Source organism: Micromys minutus (assembly GCF_963924665.1).
Source record: "Micromys minutus genome assembly, chromosome: 17".
NCBI lineage: Eukaryota > Metazoa > Chordata > Mammalia > Rodentia > Muridae > Micromys > Micromys minutus.
The window spans coordinates 27,731,229-27,752,000 of NC_137952.1; the positions used below are offsets into that span (position 1 = coordinate 27,731,229).

At 45.8% G+C, this 20,772-nt stretch overlaps 1 protein-coding gene across 3 annotated transcripts in view; it reads right to left on the reverse strand.

The window, feature by feature from the left end:
* The window catches only part of PLA2G4E (phospholipase A2 group IVE), a 68,394-nt gene that overhangs the window by 26,664 nt on the left and 20,958 nt on the right, over nucleotides 1-20,772 (reverse strand). For all 3 annotated transcript variants that reach the window (XM_080930990.1, XM_080930989.1, XM_080930988.1), the window contains exons 2-3: nucleotides 8,521-8,593; nucleotides 1,010-1,146 (exon numbers count right to left, since the gene is read on the reverse strand). In XM_080930990.1, coding sequence (XP_080787116.1) covers nucleotides 1,010-1,146; nucleotides 8,521-8,593 — 210 coding nt within the window. The remainder of the gene's footprint in view (nucleotides 1-1,009; nucleotides 1,147-8,520; nucleotides 8,594-20,772) is intronic.

Here is a 20,772-nt window from a genome sequence, read left to right on the forward strand (position 1 = left end):
GACTCTGAGATGTATGACTCAAGGCAAGGTTTACCTCCTAGATTCCTACCTAGTGGACATAAATGTGGCTTTAGGCATCTATAACTATATAGGATTTTATAATTTCTAGAAAATTGGACATGAACAACCACAAAACAAAAAGAAAGCTCAAATGCTAATTTCAAAATGGTATACTACATTCACATGGACATAGTTCTTCCTCACAAAACTCAAATACATGGTAAAGGTATGTTAGCTGATTGAGATTGATTCTCATTGCGTAGCTCAAACCTACTTCGAATTTTCAATCCTCCTAGCCCAGTCTCCTGCTGACAGGTGTGTGAGCCATTACAACTGGTGAAAAGATTGTTATTGTTAGTGGTTGTACATTATTTTTTTTCTATAGTGATCACAACCCTCTTGAAAAATAAAAGAACTCTTCATGAACTAGAACTCTACATAGTTATCTGGAGTATCAAGCCTTGACTTTCTTGGGATTGATGCCCTTATCAACAGGCAAAATTTGTCTCAAGGCTACCACAACTCAAGATGCTCAAGGAGAATTCCTAACAAATGTCACTATGACTTAGACCCACTGTATATCTGAAGAAAAACAACATGGCATAATGACTCAGTTCATGAAAGCATACGCCCGAGGAAATAGAGTTAAAAGAAAGCACTAAAGTAATTAATGGATTTAAGATGAAAGCCTCTGGATGAAATTAGATCAGGTTGGACCTGGTTAATTAGAATGGCTTTCCTTTCTGTGTATTCTCACATAGAGAGAATACCCTGGAAAGTGCTGGAAATATAATCTGTTCTGAAGCAAGAGATGGTTAGGACCAGCAAAAATTAGGAGGACAAAGTTAAAAGGTAGAAGGATTGGCAGACACCGAGAGGGACACGGAAGGAAGGAGGAAGACAAACAAAAAGCCTCGTGACAGATGGACACACACACTCACACGAGCTCATGGCTGAGAGGGGATCAGACATGTAGGTAAGCTCGCAGGTGTGGTCCTCTGTGGCTCACCTTCACTTGAGTCTGGATCTGAAAGGTGAAGCTTTCATCCCACTCTGGATGTAGGCAGTTGGAGATGGTTCTGGTCCTCAGCTTCTTCTGAGAGGCAGTAGGCAGCCAGAGGGTCACAAAGCAGTCTGTCTGACTCACTGTCCAAGGAGGACAATGGGAGAAGAGAGGAGATTGTGGCGTCAAAAGAGAGCCTCAGACAAATCTCTTCTAGAGCAATGTCTCCTGTCAGTTGATAACCTTTTCCTCACCTGGGTCCCACCTCTCCAGCTTGATCCATGAACCCCAAGAGGTTATATATAGACTACAGGGTTTCATAGGAGGGGGGTAGGTCTTGATGATGCTTGTCATGAGTATGGATAACCTAACACAGAAGTATCCTAGGCTCTCAGCAAAGACCTCTGATGGCTAGTTGTCAGAAGCCATCTATGAAAGGCTAAACGCAAAATAGGTTTTCTGGAGATGGTCCACCATTTTGCATGGCTGCAGTGCCTAAGATCTGAATTTTAGGGCCTTTAGAGACTTCATCCCAGGATTGCTTCTTACTACTGATATGCCTAACCTGTCACCATTACATAGGCTAATGATTGATTCCTGGGCATAAGCCCACCCTATTAGGCAGACTTCCTGTGGATCAACACAAAAATGAATTTTCACAAATTAATGCTGTTTAGATGAACTAATGATTTTATAAAATCTCTGATTCGATTCAAATAATTTTTGAAAGAAAGTTTTAAGAGATGGTTTTTAGTTGTTTTGCCAGAAAGGTATAATAAAGTTAGAGTCAAGATTAGAATGTGACTACTCCTCAGAATAGTAAGTAAAGGCTGCATGATAAGGAATACAGTGAGCTCTCACAATTACAATAAAAACAGAAATAGGCTCGGGACAAATCTGTAATCAAGCAAAAACCTTCACTCTAGGTCAGGCCCAAGGATGAAGCCACAGGTGTGCACTATGACAAAGCAAGGGCCTGTGGCTTTGAACTTAGAATGAGTTTTTGGGACAAAACACTGTTTTAAACTGAATATCAGCACCCTTCTGTAACTCCACTTTCATGTAATATTTTATCCATGAGGGGATTTCTCAAAGAACATTTGTCTAAGAAGATATAAAAAGGCCAGAGAGAAGGAATAAGGAGGTGGTGTCCATCCAAATGCCTATTTGCCTGTACACTTAGTGTGTAAGTATATTGTGCATGTGTTCCTTGTGGAGTTGATGAGACAGGTGGTTGGGCCCAACCAGAGTGTGCACATGTATGAGTATGCACATGTATGGATGTATGTACATCTGTACACGCTGTCTCTGTAAACGAATTTTCTTTTTCTTTTCTTTTTTTTCTTTACTCTCTGGTCCATGAAGAGTTAATAAGCCCAAGCCTCTTGCCTGACCAGTGAGAGATCCTTAATCAACAGAGCAAAAACAAAACTAGCATGTACTAGCACACATGGTAAGAGACTGCTACAAGACCATAGATCATTCATCCAACTCTTTGTCCCTCCTCAGTACTTGTGATATCAGGAGGGCCAGCAGTTAATCTTGGTTGTCAATTTAACTAATCTAAGATGAGCTAAAATCCGAGCTTTGGGCCACTCCTGTGAAGGATTTTCTTAATCAGATTATTTGAAGCAGGAAGACCCACCCTAATTCTGGGCCACAGCTTCTAGAGGCAGCCAGCATCAGATGACACAAAAGGAAACTGCCTTTTGCCTGCTTGTCCTCACTCTCACTAGCAAGAGCATCTTTCTTGTTGCTACAGCATCCCTTCACCAATATTAGAACCAACTTCGTTAGGATTCCAATATACACTGAAAACCAGCATCCCAGCATCTCTCTAGGGATACTCCAGGCCTGCAGCACTAGACTGGGAGTGCGAGACATCTAACCCTGTGGACTGAATAACTATTGGATTCTCAGTGTTTCCCATCACAAGAAAGCCATCGTGGGACTACTCGAGTCACATCCTGTGAGCCCATCTAATAAATCCCTTTTAACATATATTCATTACATCGGTTTCACTTGTCTAGAGAACGCTGACTAATGTACACCTGTTGATTTGGAACAAGATAAGCTCCACAGAGCTCCAGATGTCAGGGAAACACAAGGATGACCTACTCCGAAGGTCTGGTTTACCTGTTGTCTTAGCAACAAGGGAACCAACATGGGGCTGAGCTGAGGAGAAGCAGTGGGAAAAGCACGGCTTGTCACAAGTTGGTTGAGAAGGGCCATTGTGAGAAGGGGTTTATATGAAACAGTGAGCAAGGGCCACGCCTCTATATGATTTAATATAGCTGGATCTAGTGGGTTCTCCTTATAGTACTGGTCTCCTAGAGGTAGAATTCAGGAAACCTTCAGATTTGTGGCCAAGTGGTTTGTTTCACTTTAAAGGAACAAACCAAATGTGATGTTGCTCCATGTGCCCTGAATAAGGGAAGCTGCTTTGGCTTCAGTAGGGCTTTTCCAAAATGGGAGCTGGTTTAAGTCTTCTGGTTGTGGAGACGGCAGAATAGACAGGGGGCTAAGAGCAGCCTGAATGGCTCTCTTGTGCCATTATTCTTGGGAGGAGGGAAGACGAGGTACCAGGTTTGTCTTTGTCCCCACCTTGGTGACCTGCTGGGGTAAGTCCCAGCGGTGCAAACCAGATCTGTAGAATTTAGTGAAAGTTAGTATTTCCACTGTCACAAGTCCTATAGGTGCTGGGGCAGGCGAGGTTGGGAGTTGTAGCTAGTTCACAATTATTGCTAATTACTGTGTGAGTGGAATCAGAGCTGCCTCCCAGGAACTGAAGCCCAAGTTGTCAGTGCCTACAAGTGCATTACACTCCCAACCCTCCTCACACTAAGTAAGGGTAAGAGGATCACTTCCTGTACCTGTCCTAACAATGAGTTAACCCACGCGGAAAGGCAAAACCTTGATGGAATGAGAAGAAAATTATGACTTCATCATCCAGGCCCATCCCTTCCAGCCCCACTGACTCAGGTCCCTAGGCCAGAAACCAGGTGTCCCTCTTGATTCTCACATTGTCCTCATCTATATCACCACCTAGGTCAACCTTTTCTCATAAGAGAAGGAACTTTTTAAACATGTCTTTGTCCCTACCTGGTTTGATTGCTCCCATCTGGCTTCAGGAAGGAGTCTCATTCTAACCGATCACAGTTCTCCTCATTTTTCTCAGCTTCAGCCTCATCTCTCCTACCCTTCCTGACTCCCACCCCAGCCCTACTTATGTTTCCGTAAACACTAATGCTTACACACACACACCTACACTTGCATGCAGAGACACTCACCCACACTCACTCTTTCTCTGACTCCAGGACAAGCTTAGTCTCCAAAAGGGCTGCGTACCTAGTGCTCCTTCTGCGAACCTCTTCCCTCTCCTCACCCCCTTCCCTTTCTTCCCTCCTTTTTTACCTTCCTTCCTTCCTTTCTCTCATTGATGTTTATGTGTGTTTGCCTGCATACGTTATGCACAGTGTATATGCAGTAACCTTGTTAAAGCCAGAAGAGGGCATCAGATCCTCTGATACCGGAGTTACAGAAGGTTGTGAGCTGCCGTGTACGTGTGGGGAAAGCAACCTGGGTCTACCACAAGATAGAGTTTTATCGTCTCATTAGTCCCAGATCCTCTTATCTTCTTTAACCCACCCTTTACTTCACTAGCCCTTCAGGCTTTAGAAGAAATCTTCTCTGAAAACCTCCTCTGAGTATCCAAGTCTGGCCAGGTGCCCTTTAGCTGCAAATCCCCTGTGCTGCCTGGGTGGGTGTTTGCTATTGCTATTCTGGCAGAGCAGGTCCTGCCCTTGTCTTCATCATCCTGTGCACACAGAGAAGGCCAGGGACTGTGACCTTTAGACAGAGTAGGCACTCACTAGACAACTTTTGAACGGATGAATGAATAACAATTTCCTGCTCTAGGGCTGTATCAGAAGCTAAGGAATCCCAGCAGGTCCAGGTGGACAAGCCGGTGTTTGTAATTAATTACTCCATGTGTTAGGAGGCTCACCAAAGACATGTTCAGGCCTCTTGGACCCCTCCCTTGGCTTTTCCCAAACCCTTTGCCCTCAGCCTGGAACATCCTTCTCAAGTCTGCTTTCTATGCAGTGGGGTTCTGCAAGGCCTATTTGTTCTGTCAGGCCACTTAGCATATATGGCTTAAAGGATGATGCACAAGCCTTTGTCCCTTTGTCCCTCTGCTTCCCTTCTAATCCATGCCAAAATATTTCCCACTGAATCCATAAAAAAAAAAAAAAACAAAAACAAAAAACCCAGTGCATTGGCCTGAGACTAAGCTAAACCTCAAGATTAGATAAAAAAGAAATTCTTGTGGCATGTATTATTTAGTTTTTGCTAATTTGATTCAGACCTAGACATATCTGGGAAGAGGGAATTTCAACGGAGAAACTGATTCCAACAGTTTGGCCTATAGGAAGTCTATAGGGGTGTTTTCTTGATTAATGATTGGTGTGGGAGGGTCCAGCCACCATGAGCAGTACCACCCTTGGGCAGGTGATCCTGGACTTTATAAAAAAAGCAAGTTAAATAAGCCATGGAGAGCAATCTATAAGCTGCATCCCTCTATAGTCTCTGCTTCAGTTCCGACTGCCAGGTTCTTGCTGTAAGTTTCTACTTCTGCTTCACCAATGATGGGCTGGAATCCACGAGTTGAAATAAACCCTTTCCTCCTGAGAGTTGCTTTTGGTCAGTGTTTTGTCATAGCGTCAAGAAAACAAATTATAGCATGCTGTATGCCTAGGCTCTCAAAAACCGGAGTGCAGTTTCGGGAGGAACATGAGTTTGAGGCTAGTCTCAGTAAGGATTGTCTAATCAACAAATGAGCAAGCAAACAGCAACAATAAACCATTCCTGAAAGAGACAAGACCAAGCAGGTGATCAGCTGCCCACACTCATCCATCAGTTGTCCAATTAGTTTGCAGAAAGCTTCCTCCACATTAAAGGTTGGGAATAAGGAGGGAATAGCACAAAGGGACGAGGCGGTGGAAGCTCTGGGGACCCAGGTGACAATTCTGAGGTAGGCATATTAGCTAATTATAGGAATACCAGGAAGTGGTGACTAAACTGGGAATTTCAAGAACTGGGGTTTCCTAGGCAAAAAGCAGGTTCTAGTCCCTGTTTCCAGGAAGTGACAGAGGGTTTGGTCATATGAATGACATGTCCCCTTTCCTGAATTGTAGGTGGCAGAGATGAGCTAATTGTCTTCAGAGATGTTCAGAACATTCCTGTGTGGTTACTGTGGATACCCCAATATCTCTTGAGGATCCTATGAGATGCCCCTAGGGGCACCAGTTGGGGTTTTAACTCGTTTTCATCACAGAAAGAAATTTCTGGTGTCTGAAGCTTCCTGAAAGTGCCTGCCTCTGGCCTGTGACAGGTACTCTTTAGCTCTTTAAAGCAGGGTGTCGCCCCTGAACCCCTGAATACTTCTTGCTATTAGCCTCTTGAAATCTCCAGAAAAACAACACAGGTTAGATGCCTAAACCAAAGAACCATTCATTTTGGATTTAAGCTACAGGGGGGCAGTTTTGCACAAGAATGATCAGGATAATTTCCCACTAAATTCGTAGAAGGCAGCACAACCTAGACTGTGACAACCATGGTGTGCAGACTTAATGCGACTTTGTGAGCACCATCAGATGCCGTCTCTGTCTTTTATCTCTTAGACAAGTGAGGGAAACATAAGGGGATCCCAAAGAATCACCCAAGGTCTGCTTGCATGCCAAGGGGCATTCGGTGAAGGGGAAAAGGAGACCAGTAAAGCCAGATCATAGCCTGCCTCACCACTCGCCAGCCTCCGGGGTACAGGTGTGGCTGGGAGACTAAAGAGAGGGCCTTGGACAATGGAAGGCCTTGCGTACAGGTGCAGGCATGCACACTGAGAATCTGAGTCCTGGGTGACTGGTGATGGTAATGAGGCTGGAGCTGACACACCTCTGGAGAAGCTGGAGAAAGGTATGTGAGAGCTAAAGCTAAGGGGAGGGGTGACCTTGGCCCAAGAAGGGATGGAGAGAGACCTATTCTGGCATGGGCTGGAAAGGCTAAAGAGATGGTATGGTCCCTGCCTGGGGGACACTTCTTGGCTTCTTGGATCATACCCCGGTGTGCTGAAAGTCCCAAGGAGTCTGAGAAGCCCTTGCTCTCTAGAATCCCTCGGCTGACTCGAGCTAAACTTAATGCTTCTTGGACATGGGCCCTGAATGCCTCACCCTCTATAGGCTGTCTGAACCATGTCGGACCCTTTGCTGTCTCTGGGACTACAGAGATGTCCTTCCTCTAGCCTTCCACACTCACCCCTACATTGTAAGTCCCCAGCACCTCCATACTTGCTCTTCCTGACCTGCACTGGCACATGAGCGTTGGGAACTCATACAGATTCCTTTTCCATCTAGCTTCTGACTGTCTATGATCTGACCACAGCCTCTCTCCTTAGAGCAGCAGTTCTCAGCCTGTGGTTCATATCAGATATCATATCTTATTATGCTCCATATCAGACATTTACATTATGATTCATGGCTCATAACAGTCGCAAAATTACAGTTATGAAGCAACAACAGAATAATTTTATGGTTGGGGGTTACCACAACATGAGGAACTCTATTAAAGGGTTGCAGTGTAAGGAAAGCTAAGAACCACTGTCCTAGAGGGTCCCCTCTCCACGACAGACCTTCAGGCCTAGAATCAAACTCTAATTCCACTCCAAGCGATTATTAACCCTTCACCTACAAAGTGAGCTTCCTGTGGCGATCCCTCAGGCATGGGATAATTAATGGTGTTGGATGCCTGGTGGCCAACCCACAGCAGGTGCTTTAAGGACACAGCCCCTTTCCTTAGGGTGCTTCTCCTCAGACCAGACTTCCAGGCACACAGATGCTCACAACCTGGCCAATCAGACCTGGGACCTCAGTGCAACTTTCTTGGTCTTTGCAGTCCCCACAGCTGTATACCCTAGACACAGCTTTCTCTTCCCAGAGAGGCCATGCTTCCTTTCTAGTTTAGGCAAGCAGGGGTCCACAGGAGGAGAGAACGGATTTCTTAGATGACAATACCACAACATAGGTGCAGGGCATCTCCAACCCAGTCGGTGCCTTTCCTTCCTCCCAAAGCAGAGGTTGTCTGAACTCCTGTGACCTGGGAATGCATCAGGAGCAAGATAAAGGGGGAAGTTAGGCTACAAAAAAATTCCTGCCTAGTGGCTTGACCGTCCAATCACATGGAGAAGGCTGGGCGACCGAGCTGGGTGCTGCAAACTGCCGTGGCTGAAGATCCCGGTTTGGGATCCATGCCCTGAGAAGTGGCTCACAGGTGTTGGCAACTTGCTCCGTGACATAAAAGGGCCTCTCCTACTTCACCACAGCAGCCCCTAAACTCACTAGTGATCCAGAGCAATGGCTCAGGGTCTGTGGAATTCTATACACAGAGACATGCCTGACTGGGACCAGCCAGGTCCTTTGTCTGTCCAGACCCCTAAGACAGGAGGGACAAGGGGAGATGATACTTACATATATCAGCCTGCCGGACATTTTTCATGCTGATGATCCTCACTGTCAACAGATGGCAGGGAGACGACCCCTCCTGTGAAATGGGGGAAAAAAAATGGAGTCACCTCCGCCTCCAGACCAGTGCTGCTGGGACATCTTCTCTTCACACTTGTCTTCCTGCCCACCTGCCGTGCAGCAACCCACACCGTTCTGACACTGTTTATTTTGGCTAGTCTTCTCTCCTACATGGAAGTCTCTAGAGCTGAGACATGCTCTTTACTCATTTCCGTATCTCTCTGCTGACCTATGCAGACATGTAATAATAAATGTTTGTCAGACAGTGAATGTTCCAACGCAAGAACAGAAGGAATATCAAGAGAGTCCCAAGATGTTTCTATTCTCTTTGTCGAATGGAAAATTTCCCTAGCCTACCCAACATGGCAGCTTGCTCAGATGGTGGATACAGTGTGACTGGGAAGAAGGGTGATAAAGTTTGGACATTTCATGCCAAGAGCTTAACCACCTCCCTGGGTTTCAGTTCCCACTCAGGGTATTTGTTATCTCCCTTGCCTGTCAGGTCTCTTCCTCCAGGAATTCCTGGCCATTGTACATTTTATTTTCCCAGTAATGCAACTGCCTTCATTTCAACATGCCTTGCTATAGATGTCTGTGATGTCTTGGCTCATGTGCAATGACCTCTCTTTCATAATGACATACACACAGATAATCTTCAACAAGATGACTGATGCCTCTGTCAGTATTGCTAACCCCAGGGACTGGAGCACACAGGTTTCTGCCTCTCCCTTTGGAGCTGGACCTGGGGGCACACCCCAAACCTTGCCTTTGATGCTGATGTTTCGGTTTTGCTCTGGTTCTAATCACTGCGGAGAGCCCTACCCACCTGAAGTCAGCACCCGCTTCCCTCCGCAGCTGTCTTTGACCTCTGCAAGTTGCTCATTAGCTGTGGCTCCACTTTTGTCCTCCCTCTCTCCATCCTGTAACTTCCTGCTTCTCAGATGCAACCCCCCCACCCCACCCCATGCTCCCTAACTCTTATCACCTGTACTGCCTGTGGAAGGAACTCAGCTTCTTTCAAGTCTTTATCTATTCAAGGCTGCCCAGGTTTCAAGATGGTGTTTCGTTCAGCCCTCTGCCACTGTATGGCCGGTCTTCAGGGACACATAGTCTCACCAACGCCCTAGGCTAGATGCTGGGGAGTCAGGAAGGATCCAAGGTAGAGGCTGGGCAGAGATAATGGTGAGGACAACAGAGAAAGCTGGCCATACACTTTTGCTGCCCACATTGGAAATGTTCTTGGCTTCAGAAGCCTCCCACTGCATTTCCAGACTCTGGAAGACTCTTCTGGGCCAGGGTCCTAGTCTGTTGAGGTAAGTAGCTATGTCCTCCAGACTCTCCTGAACCAACACAGTGTGAGACCCATGTCTGTTCTCTTTGGTGTCATGGATGTTTCTTTGGACTTATGCCATTTTGGCTTTAACCGCACTTGAAGCTCTTTACCTGGGAATGTTGCTCAGGTGTAGTCCGGTACCAACACTGTCCATCCCCAGCCTCAGACTGAGAGTCCTACACTCTCCAGCCCAACATGACTTTTCCAGACAGGTCTTGTCTTTTCTCTTTAAAGAATACTAAGATTGTGGAAAAGCCAAGTTTATGTGAAGTGGGTCTATCACCCAGGGCAGTCTGTGTTAGCACACGTCTAGTTTCCTTCTACACTACTCTGGGGCTCCAGTCCAACCAACAGAACAACAGTTCTGAGAAATCCAGCTTCCTGTGTACCTGATAGGGTCACATAATTTCAAGATTTCTTTCCTCTCCCCAACAGTTGCCCTTGAGAACAGAACAAGAGTCAATCTGACGGTTGCACGTGGGGCCAAGGATTCCTTCTGAGTTTAGCTCTGAAGTCTTCAGGACAATAACTTTCCCAAACAGCATTCTCTTTCCAGCCCTGTGAGTGTGACCTGTGGCTTCTCTAGCCAGGGAGCTCTATTTCTCGCCTGTCCTCGGCACTGAGTAAGTCCCAGGACTACTAGGTCCTGGACTGGCTGAGTAAGGAGAGAAGCACCGCCTTTTTAAAGGACTGTGTGTTCCCATGGTAACCCTTGTTCTGCTCATTTTTTCAGAGGGACCTGGGATCTAGGCAGGAATGATTCTTTCCTGTCCTGTAGCCCCAGTGCCTGCCAATGGAGGTGGCCATTTCTTCCTCCTTTGCCACTCCTACAATACCAGCAACATCAGTGACCATAGGGTTACCACAGGCTACATGTTGTGTGTACATTCTCTGGAGGTAGTGGTGGTGGTGGTGATGAGAAGGATAATGATGACAGTGACAATGATCTTTGAGGCAAGATCTCACATAGCTGTCCTCAAACTCTTGCCTCTACCTTTCTAATGCTGAGCTTACCATTTTCACTTTCTATGGATTTTCTTGCCTAGTTTTTTCTACCACCTTGAGACAGTACAGAAAAGAAAAGAGGCCCCTGTCCCCCAGAATGTGGGTTTTGTTTGAATAGAACTGACAAAACCAGGTTGCTTACATGGAGTAAAATTTCCCCTAAGATATCTCAAACACAAGTGTTCAAAACAATCCCCAGAAAACTACCATGCACTAGGCTTGTTTAACACTGAAACCAATGTGAATGTCTTAGGATTTAGTAACATCGGTTTTCCAGCCAACGCTCTGTGACAGACCTCACAACCTTCCAACAGCATCTTCGATGGGACATTGTTCAAAACAAAGGAAAAACATAAAATCAGCTCACTATTTTCTTACCTAAGTTCTAAGTTTTTTAAAATCTTCAAACTGGATTATAAATTCCACCCTTTAAGCAATATTACTTTAAAAGCCATGAATCATTCATAGATTATGTGTGTGTGTGTAATCACTTCGAACTCTGTAGTTGGTATTTTGAGACATGAACCCAGGTTGGCCTTACTCACTATGTAGCTCAGGCTATCTCTGAACTGGTCTTTTTGCCTTCTTCCACCTCCTTAGGGCTGGGGTTATAGCCATGTGCCATCCCACCATTTAGGACCTTTTTCTTTCAATTCTTGCACTTAAAGTATCTTAAGTTTCCCTCCTTCCCTCCTCCACTGTCCTCTTCTTCATCATTCATCCTTACCTAATAAACCCAACTCAGCTCTGCGCTGGCTTGTCCAGGAATTCTTTCCTTCAATACAAAGCTGGCTGTCCCACAGTGGGGGTTCCTAACAGGAGCACACCTCAGTCTGCAGCCCACAGCATCCTGCAGTGTCCTGTGCTGCAGCTAGCAACCGTAACAGGCGGTTATTACTAACTTTGTGTTACAGATGGAGAACCTGGTGCTGAGTCCTTTGACCCAGAGCTTCTCAGACCTGGGTTCAGACTGTCTCTCTTGCCTCGGTATCTTTGGACAAACACAAAGACAGATGTTTCTTGCTCTCAACTCCACTGCCCTCATCTCTTCACAAGACAACTTTTTCTGGACATTCCTATTTTCCGCTCTGAATTCTCATGGGGCTCTCTGCCAACCCCCACACTTGGCAATCTTTCTACCGGCTGTGCCCTTATTGACTGTGTGTCTTTACAGTCAAACTCCATGGTTGTTCTCTTTGTGAGCACCAAGAGCACACATCACAGTCATTAGGGGTTCTTGAAACATTTTTACCTACTAATAATCACAGAGGACACCCTGTGGTCTACCTTGAACTTCGGGTTTCACCTAGAGATTTCTTCTACCTCAAAGAATTTTAGGAGAGACTCAATTCCAAAGCACCCCAGAGGGAGTTCTTCCATTTTGGCAGCATAGGGGTGGAACACTGGAAGGTCTGAGAGATTCGGGGGCAGCACTGGGAGGAGGTAATCAGGATTACTGGACACAGGTCTGAACCGTGTAAAATGTGTTGTTTGTTTTCTTTTTTACAAACAGCAACCGGTTCTCTGAACTCCCTGCCAGTGCCCCCCAGTTTTCAGCCCAGTCCGTTTAAATTTCTCCCAATCATTCCTCCCCCAGTTCCCCTGCAGTCTGCTTAAACAGTCCCTTCTCCCACTTTCCCTGATACTGGTGATCTTGGCGGCTCCAAACTATAACAACTATTGTAGCCCATCTGCTCATCTCTGCTTCTCCTGCCTTGACTGTCACCAGCCGTCACCTCTTGTCACTCTGCTGGCCCCGTTTGTTTTCACAGCTAGCTTTTTTATATCCTGTCATGTCCCCAGAAATCCAAGAGGCAACCAACACTGAAAGTCATAGGGTCAAGTAGTTCTAACAGCTAAGAATTAAAGGGACAGTTGACTAGCAAGTGGGGATCCTTTAAAGGGCAGGCGTACAAGACAAATCTCACTGCAGGTGCATTTTCAGATCTAGGTCTAAGACTTTGGAAGTGCTCCAGCAGTGGGTGATGCATGCCAGTCAGTAATCTCAGGACTCAGGAACCAAAACCAGGAAAGCAACTCTTCACCCCCAAACACACACACACACACACACACACACACACACACACACACCCTTGTTTGAGAAAGAAGTACACTATTACTGATAATACCACTTATTACAAGCGATATTAGTTGATCAAACATTCTCGGCACCAGAGGGAGCTGATCCATGGTGAAAAGATACAATAGAAGGGCTGGAAGATGGTTCAGTGGTCAAGGGCACTGGCTGTTCTTCCAGAAGACCCAAGTTTGATTCCAGCAGCTCACAACCATCTGCCACTCTAGTTTCGGGAGATCTGACACCCTTTTCTGGCCTTCAAGGGCACTGCATGAAGGTGCTATACAAACACACATATAAAACAAAAGTATTTTTTTTTAAGATGCAATAAAACACAGCACAGTGTCTATGAATATGCTGAACTAGAATCCAGTCAGATTAAATAGCCCAGATACATGGCCAAAAGCTTAGAGACTTTGACAAGCCCAACCCTGGCTAGGCTAGGGTACAAGGGCAAGTTAAAGTGTTTAACTACAGGAATGACCAGGTACCAGGCTTTGGAGCTACATCCCTGGGGTAAAGATAAACAAAATTCTTAGCTCAGAGGGCACGTGGCAGATCCTGGGTGAGGAGCAGAAAGCACTCAGGGGTTTGGAGGTCAAGGCAGGAACTTTAGGACAAACAGCACAGAGGGTAATTCAGCCTGTGGAACAATCAGCTTGGCTGTGCCAGTGAAGAGGGCTGGACAGCAGCCCTGAGAAGCCATATAGGATAGGCAGCTGGGATGTTTCTGCTGCAGACATGCACAATCCAGCCTTCCTTCCTGGCCTTGACCTCTGGTTTGGTATTGTCAGGATCCCATTTTCCTCTTAAGATAGGAAGCGTTGCCAGCTCATATATACACGGGGGGTGGGAATGTATGGATTGTCTGCTTAATGTTGTCATTCTCCCTAATTTTACAGATACAACTCTTGGGGGCATGAAGAAAAAGGTAAGGAAATATATTGCTGTCCCATGGTACGCCGAGCCAGCGCTTATCTCTGCCCCTGAACCAGGTGCTTTGCATAGGGTCTTACTTAACCCTCTGGCCAGCTTCCAAGAAAGACATTATTAGCCTTGTGTTACAGAAGAACAGGTAGGTTTTAGGAAGGTTACATAGCACATAGGCTTACACAGCCAGAAATGATGGGGCTGGATTAGAACCAGGACTCAGGGCAAACCTACTGCCTTGCCAGGCTGGTGTGCTTTTCATCTGGTGAGTGACTCTGGATGAGCATAAGCAATAGACGTGACCAGACAGTTTAATGCCAGAGACCACCACAAGACTTCAGCTCCCCCTAGTTAGGGCTGTCCCTAGACCCCAGGGCCCAGCTGTTTCTGTTAATCAGTCAAAAGCCATTTAGTTACATTACAAGCAGCCTACCCACAGCTCTGCCATAAGGCTCCTGGATAAGAGAGGCTAGGGATGGTCTGACCACTAGGTTTCAGAAGTGATGGGTCCAGTGCCTATCCAAGCAAGGCATCCCCTCCCTAAACCATTGTCCAGGCTTGAGTGCCTGAAGAGAGGATGGCAGCTCCTTTCCCTGGGGCATTTCAGGGCAAGCTGGGCAGGTGAGGCCACTACATTTCTCAAGTTAGGCACAGTCATTGGTTCCCTTCTAGCCCAAATTTCTGGAGGGTCAGTGAGTGACAAGTGCTGATTAGGGTCCCTTCCAATCACCCAGGCCTTTTGAGGAAAGCCAGGAGTCAATCCCGTTCAGGACAACAGGACACTCTGTCACAATGCAACAGGGAATTCCTCCCTAGGCTCCGTGGAGACTGGTTAATGTCTCCATCTTCCACTCTAAAGGAACAAAATCCTCCCGGGGCCTCATTCATCCCCTTCAGTGGTTTGGTAAGGGGTGGCCAAGGGTACTACTTTGCTACTGATAGACCTCTCCATGGTGTGTCTACATCCAACAGAGAGGTGGAGGGCATCTTCCCATTTCCCAGACAGGAAAATTAAGGCTGATTTGGTCTCAAGCAGTAGCACCTTGCCAGAGCCAGGGATTTCCCTGGGTGACTTTGAGAGTTTATCTAGTCCTAAGGACCTTGGCCATACATATGCCCAAGGGAGCATCTGACAGCAATTAACTGGCAATACACAAATTCTCACACTTAGAACCAACCCAGAGCACACACTCACAAAGCACAGAAGTTTAGGATGCCCACAAGGTTAATAACCAGTCACTACCAAGACAGACCACACATGGATTTCTCCTGACAGTACTAGGCATTGTCCATTCCGGATGCTGGCATGGCTTGCCCTAGATGGCCCAAAGTCACTGTATGCAGCTTTGTAAAACTTGTGAGTATATTCAGCTGTGCCATCCCTAGCCAGGAGCCCTGGTCCATATTTGGCTAAAACACTTCTCTCAGGTGGTAGGTAGGTACTCCCAAGCTAACCTCTCTTCATATACAATGCCTACCAGCCTCCCTGTGATCCAGCTGCTTCTCTTACTTAGTCCCCAGACTCTTCATCTCCTCCCTGGCCATACCTTTGGTCCCAGCCTGCCCACCACCGTCACTGTACCCTCACCTTCAAAGCACAGGAGGCCAAGTACCTGCCATCTTCTGCTTGGCATGGGTCTGACAGGGAGTGGGAAACCCAAGTAGGCATCTGCCTCTGAAGCATTGTGGCTGCTCTCCAGCTGGATGGTAAGATCAGGAACTTATACTCTGACTCAGAGCTCCACCCTCCTGACCGCCCCTGGGCAGTGGCTGTGATGGCTCAGGGAGGGGTTAAGGTGGGTAGACATCTGTGCTATGTAGGCCTAGGGTCTCAGGACCAAAGGAACCACAGGTCTTCAGATCTTGAAAATACAGACTGCAGTCAGGGCTTCTTAGGGTGTCCCATCTTCTGCCCCAGATGCTCAGAATGACCAGGCTATGGCCATAAGATGGTAAAAAGAACAGTCTGGGCTTTTGCTATATTTCTGCCAAGATGTAGGAAAGCCACATCACTCCAGTTCATGGAGATGGAGGCATAGCTGGGAAGTGAATAGATGCTCTACCTCAGGACCAGGGTTTGATGTACCAGGAGCTGTTGGCAGAGACTTCTCAAGTTGCGGGGACCAAAATTCAGGTCCTTACATTAGAGGGTGAAGAAAGAAAACACTTGCCCCAGCCATGATAAGAAGAAAGTCTAGGCCTGTGAGTTCTGCCACCCTCCTGGGAGGCTTGTGAGGAGGGAGCACCAGCTCAAGCACAGCTTGGAGGATGAGTTACTCCACCTCCCTGATTCTTATCTCTGCCTGGGTTGGCTCACCTCTGGCTTGCCTGAATCCATGCTGGGAGTTTCCTGTCTGGGCTCTTGCCTGAGGCTCAACAACCGGCTTTTCTGGCCCATAGATAGGATATATTTTGGAACTACGGGTGAAACCTGAACAGAAGGATGGGTAGAAGGTGGTCAGCAGCATCTTGGTCACCTTTCTGGATTCCTGGACCCCAGACTCTTTATTTAGCTTGCTGATCTCAAAGCTCTCGTTGTCATCAGCTCCACTGTCATGAACAGAAATACAATATCTACATTCTTTAATAGACTTCCCAAATTCAGCTAAGTTCATGTACCTAGTAAGCACTTACTGTAAACATGCTACTAAACACAGAGATTTCAAACTTAAAGTTGCAGACAGTCCAGCTGGGGAACCAGATACTTCTAATCCCTCAGCGGTCTAAGGTTTGAATCTCCCTAGCATCTCAGGGATCTTAGAAAGATCAATATAAATCCTTCAAATCTGGGGAGCCCTGTGGTTCTTCGGCTGGAGGACACAGGGATGGAAGATGGATAGTGGCTGGAGGAGGACAGTGTAGCTCCAAGAAGGCTTCATAGGGGAGATGACATTAAAAGTCATTTCAACAGCTAATGATGAGAGGGGAAAGGCATCCTAGGAGGCAGGGACAGAATGAACAAGAGCAGGGTATGCTTAGGTATGCAAATGACTGATGTAAGTATTGTGGGGAAAGATGGGGATGTGGGAGGTTGTGGAAGCTGGGAAAGAACAAACCTGGAAAGGCAGAGTAGGGCCTGTGACCTCCTTCCTTGCTCTCCCAAGCCAGTTCTTAGCTGTATGACAGCATTCTATAAACCTTGAACTTAGAGTGGCCTCTCAAAGGCTGTGTTTTAAGACATGTTCTCTAGGCAATAGGGAACCATCAATGATTTTGGATGAGGACAGTATGTTCAGAGTTGAACTTTGTAGTGGCTATCCCTGGTTGTCAACTTCACTACATCTGGAATGAACCACAAGCCAGAATTGGGACGCTTACCTTTGATCCTGATCTTGAGGCATAGAGGCTATGGATCTTAGGACACTAAGGCAAGAAACTCTCTGAGCTCAAGGTCATCTGGGACAAAGCGAGTCCCAGATCCAGATGTGGTGGTACACATCTTTAATCTGAAACATACCTTCTGTTGAAAACTTACATAAGGCCAATGGAAGAAGGAAGGCTTGCTCTCTTAGCCTGCTTGCCTTGTGGGACTGAGCATCTGATAGATCCTTGGACTTCCACTCACAGCTGCTGCTGACCATTGTTGGGGAGTTGGACAACAGACTGTAAGTCACCAACAAGTACCTTACAATATAGAGACTACTATAAATTCTGTGAACCCTGACTAATACAAACTTTTAGAAGGAAAGGTTGATTGATGTTGAAGCAGAGGAGCCATTGGGAAGTGATGTAGAAATCACTTAGGAAAGGACAAGAGACTGGAAAGTTAGAAAATAGAGCCCAGGACAGCAGAAGGTAGATCAGGAGATTCTGTGGCAACCTGACCACAGTACTACCCCATCCTCAAAGCAAGAGAGGCTCCTCTACCCCATATCTTCTATCCCTCCATTCTTCCCAGTAAGGTCTGCTGAAGGCAGATGTGCCACTCCAAGCCATTCCTCATGGCTTAGTATTTGGTCCTCTACTGGCTACAGAAGTCAGCCATGTGCCCTGCCTCCACACACAGCCCAGCCACTCCATCCATTCTGAAAATTTCCTCACCCTTTACCAGTACCTGAAGAGCAGAGTCTCGATTTATTCCAGTTGGGTTAAATCAGTTGAATAGAAACAAGGGGAGCTGTGGTAGGAGCTTCTTCCTCTGTACCTTTCCTGGTACTTCTGACCTATGTGGCGCCTACAGCTCCCATGGGACCCAGTGGGCACAAGTATAAGAAGTCACTTGCCTGCTATGTGCCTGCTTCTGAACTGACTGCCCAGGAAGGTTCTGGAACGAGACAAGAAGTCATGATAGAAGGAAGGGGTTAGGGTGGGGCTGAGTTAAAGTTAGTTGTCCCTTCTGAGGACTCTAGAGAAGGTGGGAGTGAGCTTAGACATGAGTCATGAATGTAAGGCAAAGAGGAATTGCCATCAAGCCCAGCAAAACCTTGGTCATTTAAGGGAGCTTAGTATATAATAAAAATGTCTTTGTAGGGCTGGAAGGATGGCTCAGTGGTTAAAAGCATGTACTACTCTCATAGAGGACTTAATTTTAATTCCCAGCATCTACATACACCAGGCAGCTCACAGCTACCTATAATTTTAGCTCCAGGGGGTCTTCAACTTTTTATGAACCCTGTGGGCACCTGCACAAAGTCACACACAGACGTACACATGTAGTTTTTTTTTCTTTTTTAAATAAAAGAAAATCTTTTTCAAAAGGCCAAGGATGGAAGCACATACATGTTATCTCAGTACTGGGAGGTGCACATATATGTCACACGTACACACACAATTGGCAATGCAGACCAGCAGGAAAAACACAAACTAACAGATGATTTAAGCATGGTGGATAACATGGAGTAAAAATAAGAGTACTTCACTTAGGGCTATAGAAAAATATGGGCTGTAAACGAGATTGACACGTGGAAGATCAAGTGTTGATTGATGGTACAGGCAAAAGTGACTTCCTATGCAGAGTAAAATAGATGTGCTCTCCCTTAAATGCTGCATTAAAAGAGACGACACACTATCAACATAAAAGGAAGACAAAGAAATAGGAAATAAAAGCACAATGAAGTTTCACAACAGCTATTAAATTGGAAAACCATGAGGCAGTTGAGTGATGGCCAAGGTTGGTGGCAGTGTGGAGACACATTGTGTTCCCCATGGAAGAGGAGACTGAAACTACAGTTGATCTGGGGCTGTTAGTCAAAGGGGATGTTGATATAGCACCAGAGGTCTCTACAATTCAAAGGGGGGTTGTGACTAACAAGCCCAGACCCAGCCTCCAATGTCACAGAAAGCAAAAAAATCGGGGCCTATAGAGATGGCTCAGCACCTAGGAGCACCTGCTACTCTTGCAGAGGACCTCAATTCTGTTCCAAGCTCCCCCATGATGCTTCACAACCAACTGTAACTCCAGTTCCAGGGAATCTGATACCTTCTTCTGACCTGAGGCATCAAGAACAGACATTTGCATGCATATATGCACACACACGAACAAACACACACTCACCAATCTTACATAAAATAAGATGAATAAGTCTGAGAAAAATTTTGAAAAGAAAAAAAAATGAACATATACATAGGCAGATTTGCTGTAGAACTTCTTAAGCTGTGGGCTGTAGCCCCTTAAAGTGACACTGAATATGAGTCACAAAAATCTGGCAATAGTAAAAAAATCTAAATGAATTTTGTCTTGGGATTAGAACAGAAATTCCAACAAGTTCTCAAATATACCAAACATACATCTGTCATTTTGTACTATGCATTTCTAAGAAGAGTTATTTCTGATTTTAAAATAAAATATCAGTCAATTTGACAGACATCGAAGATGCCACATTCTGCCACATCAAACATTTAGGCAAGATTTTTTTTATATAAAAATAAATAAGCAACCCATATCATTAGTACAGAAATGTTCTTTTATAAATTATTAGCAATGACTGGAGAGATGGCTCAGTGGTTAAAAGCATTGACTGCTCTTCCAGAGGTCCTGAGTTCAATCCCAGCAACCACATGGTGGCTCACAACCATCTAAAATGGGATCTGATGCCCTCTTCTGGTGTGTCTGAAGACAGCTACAGTGTACTTATGTAAATATAATAAATAAAATCTTTTTAACAATTAGCAAATGGTACAATAATGGGCATGCCAAAGAATTGTTTTTAAATCCATTGCTTTGTGACTATTTTTCCCACTAAATGATTTATATGCTTATTTTATTGACTTAATTTCCAAATGAGAAAAGGTGAAGAGTGGGAAAGTTTATGGAACCCTGCCCTGTGTTGTCAGAACTGTGAGAGCATTGTGTGTATCACTGGGAATGCAAACAGGAAAAGGTGGCCGCGAACAGCCCAGAGCAGCAAGTTCAACACTCAACAAAGGAGCCTCAGCAGAATCGGGGAAGTCTCAGTGAGAGTGTTAAGGCAGGAGGCTGAGGCATCTACATCACATACATATACAAACATTAAAATGGGGTTATGCAACTTAAATGTCTCATGCATCCAATATACTCAGATAGATCCTTCCTGCAAGGAATGGAAATGTTATGTGAGAATTGAGGGAAATTTACCAAGAAACTCAGCACTGGACCAAAGAGGGTCCTGGCTCTGCCCCTGAGAACGTTGGCTTCCTTCAGCTTTTCCCATATGCATCTATTTCAACTTTCTTTGGAGCCACTCTTGGGGTGAGGTGCTGGAGATTAAACCCGGGATTTCATGCATACTAAGCAAATGGTCTACCATTGAGCTACATGCTCAGCACTCCCCTTAGGTAATCTATAAAAGGCAAGAAGTGATGTAGAGACATCAGCTAGATTTTGTGGCTCCCTGATGGCTACCCTGCAGTTTCTCTCACTCTGCTGCCTTATGGT